This window comes from Peromyscus leucopus, chromosome 15 (assembly GCF_004664715.2).
Source record: "Peromyscus leucopus breed LL Stock chromosome 15, UCI_PerLeu_2.1, whole genome shotgun sequence".
Taxonomy (NCBI): Eukaryota; Metazoa; Chordata; class Mammalia; order Rodentia; family Cricetidae; genus Peromyscus; species Peromyscus leucopus.
Window position 1 is genome coordinate 70,228,038 of NC_051076.1, and position 14,236 is coordinate 70,242,273.

Consider the following 14,236-nt stretch of genomic DNA (forward strand, 5'->3'; position numbering starts at 1 on the left):
AAACAGGCACCATTTTCTCTCCTGATCTTGAAATTAGTCACCAGCCTTTCTATCCAGACCACTATGTCCAGTGAACTCTTACCACACATGAGAAACATCATTACCGATAACATACTTTCCTGAATTTAAGCATCATCCAAAACAATCTGTTTCCCAACAAATGAAGGCACTGTTAAGGTGATTTGTAAAACAAAACCAACTTCAAACAATGTGCAAATTAACTTGAACAGTTAAAAACCTTGAACTAGGTGTTAGGAAAAGCTCACATACATGCAGAAAAATCACATAAGAAGAAAGCAGGCAGCAAACTGGAATTTCAGCAAGGAAACACAAGTGTGCTGTCACTGGATAAGAAAGCACAGGCACTCAGGTTTTATGTGTAGGAACTGGCACCTGAAAGCTGCACAGATCTATTAGTGCCCCCAGCCCCTTCATTTTGGAGACAGTCTCAAGTTCGAACTGAACTTGGCTATATGTAGCCAACGATGACTGCGAACTTGTGGCTTCCCCGCCTCCATCTCCCGAGTGCCAGGATAACAAGATAACAGCTGTGCACTATCATGCCCACACTATGAGGAGCTGTGGATGGAACCAGGGCCTTGTGCATGCTAGGCAGATACTCTACTCACTAGCTGAGCTATAGCCCAGGTCCCACCACATTCTTGAACAGTCTTTCTTCACGTGAAATGTGCCATTGTCTTTAAGAGACCAGATTTCCTCCTAGGATGATGTTACATAACACCACAAACTAACCTGAGTTTTTCATGATGCTAATTAAAAAGCAGCATCTTTTAAGAATGGTAGGCCTATACAAATTCTTGGCTATTTAATATGAATACACTTATCTGTGGAAACAAAGTACACAATAATTTAAATTCTAACCCACTAGCTTTTTTCAAATAATCCCAATGCTAACTTAAATGTGTGTGTGTATATATATATATATATATATATATAGTGAGTGTGTAAATGTATGTGTGTCAGATTCTGTGGAGCAGGAATTACAAGTGGGTGCTGGGGTCTAAACTAGGGTCTTCTGCAAGAACAGCAAGTACTCTTAACTGCTGAGTCATTTCTCCAGCCCTTCACTTTAAAAAACAGATTTATTTTTATTATTTATCTGTATGTGTTTGTGCATACACGTGTGCACAAGTGTGTATATGTCTGCAGACGTTAGAAGAGGGCATTGGTATCTCCTGGAGCTGGAGTTACAGACAGTTGTGAGCCACCTGGTGCTGTACTTAGAAACTGAACTCTGTCCTCTGCACAAGCAGCAAGTACTCTTAGCTGCAGAGCCAACTCTCCAGGCCTCAAAAGTCAACTTCGGCTAAAAGATGTTTACAAAGTACAATCTTTTTCTAATCAGACCAAAACTTCAGAAATTAGAAATATAATTTAAGCATATGCTTTTGAAAATATTTCAAATCCAAGTTTTACAATGAGACTGTTATGGCCCTCAAATATCTTGTCTATAACCCTGTGATTTAGCGAGAAGTGAAGCAAGCAAGAAAGGATTCTATCTGCCATTACTGTCAAGGTGATCACACTGGAGGGTCATTCCACACAACACTTGGGAAGCAGAAGTGGGCGGTGCTCTGAGTTCAAGGCTAGCACTGTCTAGAAATGGAGCAGCCAAGGTTAATTAGCAATGCCTCAAAAACAAACAGGAAGATTACTTCCAAACACTAAACTGCTTGGGGAGCATTTGTGGAAACACGGGCATAACTTAGGCTTACTAACAACTCAGAAGGTGGAGAAAGGCACGCCCCATCCTCACACGTGCTCCTGCACCGCTGTCTCCACCACAGCCACAACCACTGGAATGGCCTGACAAAAGTTTCCAAGTGCTGCTAACCTTCTTGTGTGTGTGTGTGTGTGTGTGTGTGTGTGTGTGTGTGTGTGTGTGTGTGTGTGTTCGTGCATTTGTGGAAACTAGATGTCCACCCCTACTGTTCTCCAACTCATTTCACCAGGTCACTCATCTGCTTAGGCTGGCTGGCCAGTGAGTTCTGGGGACCTGCCCGTCTCTGCTCCTCTGGCATTTCATGACTGCTGCCATGCCCCACATTGACATGGCGCTGGGATCTGAACTCCGGCTCTCCCACTTGTGCAGTAAGCACCCTGCCCACTGAACCATCTCCCCGGCCCCTTGCTAACCTTTTCTAATGGACAATTTAGAAACTGTTGGGGTCTGGGCAATTTAAGGATCAAGAGGAAACTTGAGTGATTCTCATCTGTTCCCTTCCAGTAGAATCTGGAGGAAAGTAAAAGGTTCTTCAAATGTCACTGTTTGCTGAGAACTCCTAGGACCACCATCTGCCTGGTGGCTGTACACCTTACAGAAGAAGGGAATTCTTCCAAGCTGTCAGACATAAATTAAACCTTGACAAATGTTCAGTGTTGATACTCAGTTGCAAAAACTTCAGATGTGGAGAGGGAGGACACAGAGTTTTCTCATTTACTGAGAACAGTGAACATGCTTTTACAAAACAACTAAAGACAAGTATTGTGAGATTTTCAGTGTGTGTGTGTGTGTGTGTGTGTGTGTGTGTGTGTGTGTGTGTGTGTGTGTGAGATGTGACGGCCAGAGGACTACCTCCAGGTTTTTCAGGTGCTGTCCACCTGTTTTTCGGACAGGCTCACTCAGTGGACTGAGTCTGCCGAGCAGGCTAAGCTGGCTGGCTGGAGGTCCCCAGGATCTCCTTGCCTCACCTCCTCTGCAGGCAGCAAACATCTTCGCCCAGCGAGCAATCTAACTGGGCCCTTGCTCAGGGGAAGGTGCCTCCCTGAGCCCTGGATAGTTATGATTTGTCTTTCTCCCCTTGCTATTCTATTAAGAAGGTAGTGAGCTACCCTTGGAAACCATTTCTCTGAGAAGGTGGTAAACACAGGCACTCACGGTCACACACCATCACATTAATGGTAATTCTCAGGGGCCTCACAAGGGTGACCCGTATGGACAACGCAAGGCAACAGGAGGGTGTGCTTAGAATTAGTACACGGGCTCAATCTACCTGTTTACAACCTTCTGCCATGTTTCCTTCTCCGGGCCCAGAGCAGATAGGAACTGACCTAGTAGGGCCATCCTCCCCTGCTCGACTATGCTGATGCTGATGCTGATGCTGCCGCTGCCGCTGAGGCTGGTGAGCAGAAGACGGCCAGGTGCATTAGAAGGCGGGAGAGGTCAGTCAAGGCTGTTTGCTGGCTCAGAGAGAGTGAAGCTTCATCAGGGCTGAGGCCCCTGAGCCAGAAGTCAGGGACAGTGAGACCTCAGCACCCACAGGTTTGCTGGGTTCCTTATTTAACCACAATCCTCCCTGTGGGGAGGAGAATTCCTGCTTCCTGTGATATGAAGGGCCATCAGCGGTCAAAGTGAGACTTGAGAGGGAGTCAGAGTCATGGTTAAGTTCAGAGTCAACTCGAAGTTTCTAGATTATGTTATGTTGCCTCTGTATTCACACACACACAATCTTTTAAATTTTATTTATTTGTGTGTGTGTGCAGTGGGGGTGTGCACCTGCACTACAGCATGCTTATGGGGACCAGCAGACAACTTGCGAGAGTCAGTCCTCTACTTCCTCAAAGTCAGGTCATCAGGCTTGGTGGCAGGCGCCTTTACCCTCTGGGCCATCTTGCTCTAAGTCACTTAGGAATTTCACCATTCAAAGACCATCGACACACTTTTCCCGATGCAGCCAATGGCATTTCTATCCTTCCTAGGTTTCTTTGCTATGTCTTCACCTCTCACATTTCTCAAAACACTTGGCAGTCAAGGAATCACCAAGCAACTGTGAAAGGTCCCTGCTAGCCTGCTGACAAGGGACACGCGTGTGGATAAGAAGACTCATATAAAATAAGCAGACGTCTGGCATTTAGAATCCTACAATACGAACATGCAATGAAATACTCGGGCTGGGCATAGGGGTGCGCGCCTGGAACCCCAGCCCTGAGAAGGCTGAGGCAGGAGACCACAAATCCCAGGCCAGCTTGAGCTTCACGAAACCCTGTCTCAAAAAACAACCCAAGGGCTGGAGGTGCAGCAGAGTGGCAGAGGACCTGCCTGGCATTCCAAGGCCCCGGGTTTGAGCTCCGGCACCATATATGCACATGCGCGCACACACAAGGAAGAAACTAACAAATACATTTTATGGGAAAAATTCTATTGCCTTTAACTAGATGGCCTTTCGTAGATCACATGACTTCCTAAGTGCTGGAAAGAGCCTGGACTCCGATCTGTTTTCTAAACAGTAGCAGCAGATCCTGGACAACCCTTATATACAGCAGATGAGGCTACAGGATCTGTTTCTTACTGTAACCAAGCCTGCCCTAGAGGCCCTCGGCAAGTACTATAAGCCCCTGCAGACAACAAACAAGAACTCAGGAGAGGAAATCACTTGCTCAGCTGCACAGGCAGAGGCCAAAAGGAGGCCAGACAGCAAACTTGTTTCTATGACAACATACTCCACTCCCTTCCACCAAACAGAAATGGGAAAGGTGTAGTGACCGCTAAAGTCTGGCTCGCACACTTCCACAAAGAAAAGGTTCATGTTCGAGTAGCCAGTCCAGGTAAGCTGCCAGCTGTCTCCGGGAGCCTTCCACCAGCCATAGTCTGGCAGGCAATACCTTTTGGATGCTGTGAGTTTGGTTTTGGTTTTCAAAAATGCCTTAACTACTGAAACACCCTTCTCTTGCCATGTGAAACATCCCTAAAAATGGAGCTATTAGGAGCTAAAGGAACAAAAGGAGTATTAAGAAGGCAGGAAATCAACGAATCTGAACCCCAACAGCCTGCATCAGTTTAAAGTGTGTCAAAAGGGCCATGGGTGTGGATCAGTTGGAAGAGTACTTGCCCAGCATGCATGAGGCCCTGGGTTTTATCCCCAGAACTACATACGCCAGGTGTGAGCCTCAGAAGTACATAAACTGCGGGCAGTGGCACAGGCCTGCAACCTCAGAACGGGTGGATCATTCTCAGAACGGGTGGATCAGAAGTTCAAGGTCAGGGGGGGACAAGTGTGTGTGTGTGTGTGTGTGTGTGTTAAGAGCACACAGTGTTCTGGTAGAGGATCCAAGAAAGTTTGTTCCTAGCACCCGTGTGAGCGGCTCAAAACTATCTGTAACTCCAATTCCAGAGGATGATGGCTTCTTTTAGACTCCAAGGGCCCCTGTACTCACACATGCTAATAATACTCACATTCAGACACACAGATACACATAATTTTAAAAAATAATAAAAGGGCTAGAGAGATGGCTCAGTGATTAAGAGCACTTGTTCCTCTTGTAGAGGGCCTGAGCTTGGTTTCCAGCATCCACATAGTGGCTCCCACCTCCAGAACCCCAGTTCTAGGGATAGAATGCCCTCTTCTGACATTGGCAGGCACCAGGCACAGACATGGTATATACATACATACATGCAGGCAAAGCACTCATACACATGAAAAATAAAATAAAACTTGTGAAGTCTTTTAAAAAAGTAGTTGAAAGTCATCCTTAGCCACATAGTAAGCTTGACACAATGACGCCTTGTTTCAATAAAATATAAATTAAAATAAAATTTAAATAAACTAAAATTTAAAAAAGCTTCCAAAGGACTTTGACAGGCTGGGGAGGAGGGCCAGTCGGCAATGCTGGCCAGGCAAGCATGAGCAGCTGAGTTCCGATTCCCAGCATCCATGTACAAGCTGTTTGTGGCTATGTGCCTGTGACCCCAACACTAAGGAGGCAGGGCACAGGTCTGGCTAGAACAGGGAGGGGCTCATGGCCAGCCAGGCTAGCTTGACTAGTGAGCTGCAGGGCACAGATCACATCACAATTTGTCCGTCTTTTGTGAAGGCACTACATCCATCCAGAAAATGCTTCAGATACACCTCCTGCTCTGGGCGAGCGGTGCCGTCCTCAGCAGCAACTGCATTCCCGAGGGTCAGTGGACAGTGCCTCAAACGGGCACTCCGGAAAAAGTGACTCTAGGCCCAGGGACCTAAATGGAATCATCTGGGGGCCAAAGACCATGTACTGGAATACCGTGTCTCAACGCATCTATTTGGTCAGCCTTGTGCACTCAGAGCCACGACACCCTGGATGATTAAAAACGGAGTAGAGTGTGTCTGGAATGTAGAGGTGCACCTACTTAAGTAGGTGGACTGCACCACAATTTGCAGAGAGGCCAAAGTAAGTAAGTGAATAAATGTATAATTATTTTTTAAAAAAATCTCTAGGGCTAGGGATATAGTTCATTTAGTAAAGTGCTCGCACACAAGGATGAGGCTCTGAGATCAAAGCCCTGGAATTCATAAAAGGCCTGGGGATGGGGTCAGTGAGATGACTCATGGGTAAAAGCACGATGTCAAGATTGATGACCTAAATCTGGCGCCCAGGACTCCGTGCTGAAAGAGAACTGATTCTCACACATTGTGCACTGACCTCACATGTGTGTGGTGGCATGGACCCTTTCCCATAGGTGATAAAATAACGACAGCACCACTCCTAGGCATGGAGATACATGACCACTGCTGTGTTGTCTTTGTATTTTGTTAAGGATTTTTTATTCATTTATGAGTGTGTGTCTGTGTGAGAGTCTGCCATGTGTGTGCAGATGCCCACGGAAGTCCAAAGGGTGACAGATCCCCTGGAGCTGGAGTTAGGGGCGGCTGTGAGCTGCCTGACGTGGTGCTGGGGTAGAACTTGCATCCTCAAAAGCTGTAAGCACTCGTAACCACAGAGCTCTCTCCAGCCAGGCATTAGGAAGGCAGAGAGGGGAGGTTCCCTAGGACTCACTGGCCAGACAGCCTAGCCTACTGGGAGATCTTCAGGCCAGTGAGAGACTATCTCAAAAAAACATAGAATCCAAGGGAACAACACCTGAGGTTACCTTCTGGCCCACATGCATACACCCAAATCTCCCTTCTTAGAGCTAAGGAATTACTATACTACTATATGCAAGGTTTCTGCCAAGCCACTGAAAGAGCTTTGGAAGCACAATGCAAGGCTGACCCCAAGTACAGGCCCCATGAAACCCCCCTCCGGTAAGTGGGATCTGAGAGGATGATGGATATGCCTCTCATCATCATCATAAGGAGGAAGGGATGTGCAGATATAGTTAAGGTCTCTAGAAAAGTAACCTGAGTGGGCATGACCCAATTTAGGCGAGACCCGAAAAGAGGTCAAGAGAAGAGACTCAGAGGCAGAAAAATCCTCCGGCTGGCAGAGGAGACCTTCAGGAGAGAAGGCCTGATGGGAAGTCTTTGGTCACCAGGGGCATGCTCCAGACTGCAGGATAAGGCTTTATTTCCTCTCTGCTCCCTGCTGTTGTTTCTGTGGGCTCTTTGTATCTGCATCCCTATCAAAAGGGCACGCAACAGCAGTGGGGAAAACACCATCATCATGCCCTGATGTCCCAGCTGCTAGGCCTCTTTCATAAACAGCATGTGATATGTATCTCACCATTTTGTCTTGACAAAATGTAACACATCTTTACACTTGGAGTTGGGAAGCTAGCGACTCTAAGGCTTTTGTTATGTTCAGTGACATCTGTTAATGACTTCTGAGTCAAACAAAACCACTGAACCACCTACTACTGCATCTTCTAAATCCCAAAGTGGCTCACTGGTTACACTTTACCAATGGACTTTCTTCTGATAAATGCTTAGAGGTTTTACAAAAGGATGGTGAATTAAAATATTCTTTATCAAAGGGGCTGCAGGACAGCAGATGGCAGAGATGCTCTGGCCTTGGTGCCAGAAGAGCAACTGGGAAATCCATGTATCACTTGCCCCCCATTCTGCTCTGGGTCACTTCCTCAGTTTTTCCTGTAACTCGCTATGACACATGCTTACTGTCATTAGAAACTGGGTCCTGAGAAGTCCCTTGCTGGCTCCCAGCAGTGGAGCCCCACTCTTGGGGCACCTGTGCTTCGCCTGACCTCCCATTCCCAGAGGTGAGCGGAAGCATCAAACCAGAAGCTTGGCCAGTTCACACCTGCTATTGCCATTGGCTGCTGAGCTTCCAGGCCACAGATAAAGGACAGTGGATAACCGAGAACACTGCTCACTAACTCGGAACTCCAATTTACCTGTACCTGGGCTTCATCAGTCAATCTAAATTCCCTAGTCTGAGGCTGAGAGAAATCATCTCCACCCTTAGAACAGAACAAGCTGACCACAGCCCAGGAATCATTTGCCTGTGGTGGTCTGAACAAAAATGGCCCCATGTAGTCATAGGAGTGGTGCTACTAGGAGGCGTGGCCTTGGTGGAGTAGGTGTGGCCTTGGTGGAGGAGTAGGTGTGGTCTTGGTGGAGTAGGTGTGGCCTTGGTGGAGGAGGTGTGGCCTTGGTGGAGGAGGTGTGGCCTTGATGGAGGAGGTGTGGCCTTGGTGGAGGAGGTGTGGCCTTGGTGGAGTAGGTGTGGCCTTGATGGAGGAGGTGTGGCCTTGGTGGAGGAGGTGTGGCCTTGGTGGAGTAGGTGTGGTCTTGGTGGAGTAGGTGTGGCCTTGGTAGAGTAGGTGTGGTCTTGGTGGAGGAAATGTGTCATTGGGGGTGGGCTATGAGGTTTCAGAAGCTCAATGCAAGCCCAGTGTCTTTTTGTCTTCCTGCTGCCTGCCAATCCAGATGTAGAACTCTCAGCCCCTCGAGCACCAAGTCTGCCTGCACGCCACCATGCCTCTCGCCATGATAATAGACTGAACCTCTGAAACTGTAAGCCGGCCCCATATAAACATTTTCTTTCAAGAGCTGCTGTGGTCATGGTGTCTCTTCACAGCAACAGAACATTAAGGCAGTGTCTTTCAGGAAGTGTCTGAACACCACCCTGGAGAAGTGACAGGAGTTGGGGTCCCCAGGGAAGATTTGGGGCCTTTTGGCATTGGTGAAGTACCTGACCTCCAACCAGATGTGATCTTCAGGCTGTGAGGAGGAGAAGAGGCCTGGACGGCAGAGGGACGAGCCCTGTTGGGGAGCTGTCGAGGTGAGCACACACTAGCTTAGTTGTTGACCGGGATTCTGGGGACTGTCCCCATGCTTTTGAGGCAAGCACTTCACTGAAGGACGCATCTCTCCAGCTCACAAAGCTTTTCAATAAAGCAAAAGGCCACCACAGCCATGTGGCACGTGTGAGGCCCAAGCAGAGGCTGGAACAGTGGCAGGAGAATGGGACAGCCACAGCAACCCAGTGTGACTCGCTGCCGCTGGTGGGGTGAGGAAATGCTCGCACGCATCCGTGAACACCGATTCTGTGAAGCAGAGGACTGCCGAGCAAGCAACGGCAGCCGGTGTTCCACACATGCCTGCCTCCCACACGGCGTTTTGGAAGAAAGTGGGAAACAGTGCCTGTGAGCCAGAAAAACAATGACATAACAGCTTGGTGTTAGGTGTCTAAAAAACCGGAATACTGAGGCTGGGGAGACGGCTCAGTCAGTAAAGCGCCTGCTCCACAAGCATGAGGCCTGAGTGCAATCACCAGCACCTCGGGAAAAGCACGGGGGTCTATGTGAATAGGCAGGAGGATCCCTCAGGCTCACTGGTCGGCCACTGTAGTTGAACTGATTGGAAATTAAGGTGGCAAGAGACAGAGGAAGATACCTGAAGTTAACCTCTGGCCACATACAATGCACAACACATGTGCATGGGCGGGCGGGCAGACGGTCGGGGACGGGGACACACACACACACACACACACACACACACACACACACATCTGAATTCTACCTGAATCCCATTCTACTTCCCAAATTAAAGAGGGCACACTCTAGGTTGGCATATAAACAGAAGGATTTGGCTCTTTTAAAGGCTGGCTCTTTTAGTGTCTTTCAAATGTTTCACCTACATTTCACTCCCAGATACCTTTGCAGCCAGGGAGCCCCAGATCTGCCAGTCCCTCATTGGAGTACATTTCCAGCAGACACAGAACTACTAGTGCTTTGCTGTCACAAAGGTTGATGCATCAGACTAGAGACGGGTAGAGCAGGACAGGGAAGCAGTAGCAGCACAGCTTTGGTGGCACGGGTGTGTGGGGCAGTGTGCACATTTCCAGGGCATGGCCACGCATGCCTAGGAAGAATCTGCAGTCTTGCCTCCGCTCTGGGAACATACCTTTCTCACGTCTGAACTCTTTGGTTCTGTAGTCCACGTTATGATTCTAGAAACAGCAAGCCTTGTTTCGCTGGAGTTTACAAAATCTGTGGGGTCCATCTGCCTGGCCAGAGACTCGATGTATTTCAGGATTGCGACTTTGACCTGGGAGACCAGTGATTATAAATGTTAAGTACATGTCACAAACTGAATACAAGTCTTAGCTGATGGTTAGCAGAATAGTGAACACCATGAAGGAAAAACTTCCCCTCAACCCCATAGTAAGTTTCTGCATAAAGTGGCAGCTTACTCCACACCCACATTCCTTAGATTCTTTTTTTAAAAAAAAGAATATTTATTTGTATTTTATGTGCATTGGTATTTTGCCTGCATATATGTCTGTGTGAGGGTGCCAGATTCTCTGGAACTGGAGCTACACACAGCTGGGAGCCGCCATGTGGGTGCTGGGGATTGAACTCAGGTCGTCTGGAAGCACAGCCAGTGTTCTTAACCACTGAGTCATCTCTCCAGCCCCATTCCTAAATTCTTAAAGACAGTATTTCTCCCACTGGCCAGGAGGCCAAGCTTAGCTCTTAAGCCAGTTCTGTGAAGCATTCTGGGTCAGGTCCTGGGAGGCAATTCCCACCCCCAGCTCATACTCAGACAGTTTCTCCATTGTTTTTTTGATCTCAGGAGCAAAGAACTATTATTTATGAGACCCATCCTAGAGCCTCAGGAAAAGTCAATGGCCAAGGGACAGACTGCATGTGACCACACACCCCCTTCCTTTGTATAATAACATAACTGAGTGACCTTGTCATTACAGGTGTGGCTTTCTACACGTCTTAGAGAGTGTTCTATTGAACGTATTCTAACACTGCACCCATCTCAGCCCAGGAGAACGCTTTCCTTTCCTAGTTACAGCGGCAACTGGGAAGAGGCTAATGCCCCACTGTCGGTAGGAATGGAATATGGCACAATTGTTTTGGCAGATCCTGAGAGCTAGGCATCTGCCTGGGCAAGGAACTGGCCGTTTGGGACCAAGAGAAAGGAGAGCATGTCCCAGACAGCTGACAGAGGTGCTCCCAGTTATGCAGAATCCGACACATCACGAGCCACACAGGGGAAAGTGAATGTGAAAAGCAACATGAAGAGCTGCTGACCTTGAGGTTTGGAGTTTGCGTCTGATCCACAATAAATCTCATCAAAATGTTAAATTGTTGATCAAATGGGAAAGAGTCCCTAGGACCAAAAAACAAGTTCTTATTGTTAAAGAAACTTATTACAGAAAAGAACAGAAAACTACACAAAATACCATGCTGTATATATTCAAAAGTACATTCACATTTTTATGGATGGTGCTTTTCATTTTATAGAACTACTAAATTAATATTTACATAGATAAACTCAGGGAAAGGAACATGGGTCACTTTAAAACTGACAACTAGGAAAACCTGTCGGGAAGCATTGCTTACTGGAGGGCTGCTGACCCTAGATCCCATTTTCCATCTGCACTAGGCTGCTGACCCCGACTCTGCTGAGGCTAAGTAGATGTCTTTCTAGTCCTGTATGTGCGGGTGACCCTCCTGCAGTCACCACAGAAGAATGCCCCTGTCACGCATGGTGCTGGGAAATTCTCTGCACAGCTCTGGCTCACAGAGATGCCTCGTGTCCCAGCAGCCCCTTCTCTACCTCAAGCCTGTGACCGAGCCAAAGTCTCACAGTCACTGTACATGTCTGATCCAATCAAGCGATCCCGGGGGCTTCTGGCCGGGGGACGTCAATCCTTGCATCCTTACAGTGTGGCAATCACTACTGCCAGATTCAAACTGCATAATAGAGCCACTCGATGTAAGTTCTTGTCCTCATCGCAGGGAAGATAAGGGAGCTGAGTACCTGGGGCTGAGTGATAAGACTGTTTTCTTTGGCCTCTTTTAAGAGACTTCCTACTGAGGGATGGGAAAAATGACTAAGAATGCAGGTTTGAACCTCTAATACAGGAAGAAATGCTATCAAGTATTCCAAGACTGAAGTGGAAATTAAAGAACTAACATAAGGAAACGATAAAGTTTTATGAAGGAGAACACACTAGGAACCAGTGTTTTCATCATAATTACTAATAAAAAGTACACTAAATGGCAGAGCACCTGCCTACCACGTGCAGAGCCTGGGCTGCCCTTGCCCAGAGCAACCTTATTTCCACATCTGTTTACATGCTTGAAGCTACAGTAGCCACTTCTGGGACCAAGTACACGTTAGTGTCGCTGTTCAAGTCATCAATAAGCCACAGATGACGCCTTTCCGGCTTCTGCATCCAGCAGGTGGAGACAGGTGGGTATGTTTTGGCAGGAAATGTGCCTGTTTTAGCACAGCTCGAGGCAAGGAAGCCAGGGCAGATTAGGAAAGTGGAGCAAGTTGCTCCTGGTGAATAATCACTGGTAAGATTCAGTGTCCTCCGGGAGTTTCTGTGTCTATCTGACCTCTCCTACAGGAACAGCTATACATCTCAGATGAGAACAAATGCCTTAGACACACACCAAATTTACTTAAGTTTTCTCTGGTTTTGCTTGTGCGTGTGTGTGCCTGTGATGCTGCTGAGGGTCTGTCCTGATTACTCAGTTCACTGCGACTGGACCTCTCTCTTACTTGATCTCAGAGCTCACCAATTCTGGCCAGTTTAGTAGCTTGCCCTGGGGATCTCCCACCTCTGCTCTCCAAATTCTGGGATTACAGGCGTCTACCATGCTGGCTCTACATGTGTACATGGATTCTGGCAATCTCTTTGATCCTCATGCTTCTGGGGCACGTGCTGAGCCATCTCCCCAGCCTAAAATTAGGACTCTTACAAGAAAAGAAGTCAAGGAAAAGTAACTAACAAAGGCTCACAATTCTATTTTCTTCTCATAGTGTATGAGTGTGAATGTGAAGGGGACTGGGGTGGGGAAGAGAGAGAGAAAATTCACGGAGCTACATCTAATTGTATTCCTTAATTACCAAAATTTAGGACTATAATCCTAACATTCCCACCATTCAAAAAAATCTTAAATGAATCTTTCATTCATAAACTTACCAAAGTTAAGACACCCCTGGACTAACCAACTCACACGTTTTATTTGGTCTCTACAGTGTGACAAAAACATCTTTAATGTTACTCAAATCTATGCTTTGGACCTTTTATAAAGTCTGGGAACACTGGGTCCTATTTCAGTAAGACCACAGTGGTGACAGCTGTCAGGCTGTCAGTGACCCTCCTTCCTACCTGTATGGCTGTTTGCAGGGTTGTATCTGACCAGACCTCCCAGTCAATCCCGGGCCAACCTTCTGTAAGGCCTCAAGGCCCTGGGTACAGTACTGCTCCCTGTTCTGCTAAAATGAACCATCCAGAGGAAGAAGAATTTGGAAGCCTTATCACAGTGTATGCTACTCTTAGTTCTTTTAAAATTAGAAGAAAGTGTGTTCAAAATCTGTGTGAATTATTCAAATCAGCAGGTGAGGGAAGACATCTGCTGATAGCAGAGTGCAGAGTCACAAATCCCACGCGGCGGTTAGTCACGTAGCAAGCATGGATATAACGATGGAGTGGCATGTGCTTCTTGAGCAAGAAGGGCAGGACACAAGGCTACAGGGCGGTCTGGAATCACAGTGGCAGACAAAAAGGCAAAGGCAGAAACCCTGGCACCAATACTAGTTGTGACCTTAGGCAAGTCAGGGTGGCTTCCGTTTCTTTCTGAGGAAATATCAATTCACCGCTAAGCTCCTTTGCTGTGAACATCCCGTGATACCTGGGGTCTATCCTAGAGGTGTGAGGTTTAGTTTCTAGGAAAGTTACTGCCCTGGTGATAACGTCCGAACGCCTGGGAGTCAAATGCTTGTTCTTTTCAAAGATCTGTGAGTCTTCCTTATGCCTCTACCTTTTACCCAATCAGTCAGGTCACTGCGAGTGTCTTCTGAGATCATTCACTTCTAGCCCAGGCGTGCTAAGGCCCTCAAGTGCACAGCCGACACCAGGCTTCTGGAGAGCAGCGCAGCTTGTAAATGTTCCTGAGCCGCTCTAACAGCCAGATGGGCTACAAAGACTGTTACGTGTTTTCACACTCTAAACCGAGGAACTGTTTATTTCTGCGTGTGTGTGTGTGTGTGTGTGTGTGTGTGTGTGTGTGTGTGTGTGTGCGCGC

At 47.5% G+C, this 14,236-nt stretch overlaps 1 protein-coding gene across 50 annotated transcripts in view; it reads right to left on the reverse strand.

Annotated features, from left to right (window-relative positions):
* The window catches only part of Clasp1 (cytoplasmic linker associated protein 1), a 233,127-nt gene that overhangs the window by 45,481 nt on the left and 173,410 nt on the right, over positions 1–14,236 (reverse strand). For all 50 annotated transcript variants that reach the window (XM_028879823.2, XM_037211525.1, XM_037211502.1 and 47 more), the window contains 2 exons: positions 11,225–11,303; positions 10,083–10,226 (listed from right to left, as the gene is read on the reverse strand). In XM_028879823.2, the coding sequence (XP_028735656.1) occupies positions 10,083–10,226; positions 11,225–11,303 (223 nt within the window). The remainder of the gene's footprint in view (positions 1–10,082; positions 10,227–11,224; positions 11,304–14,236) is intronic.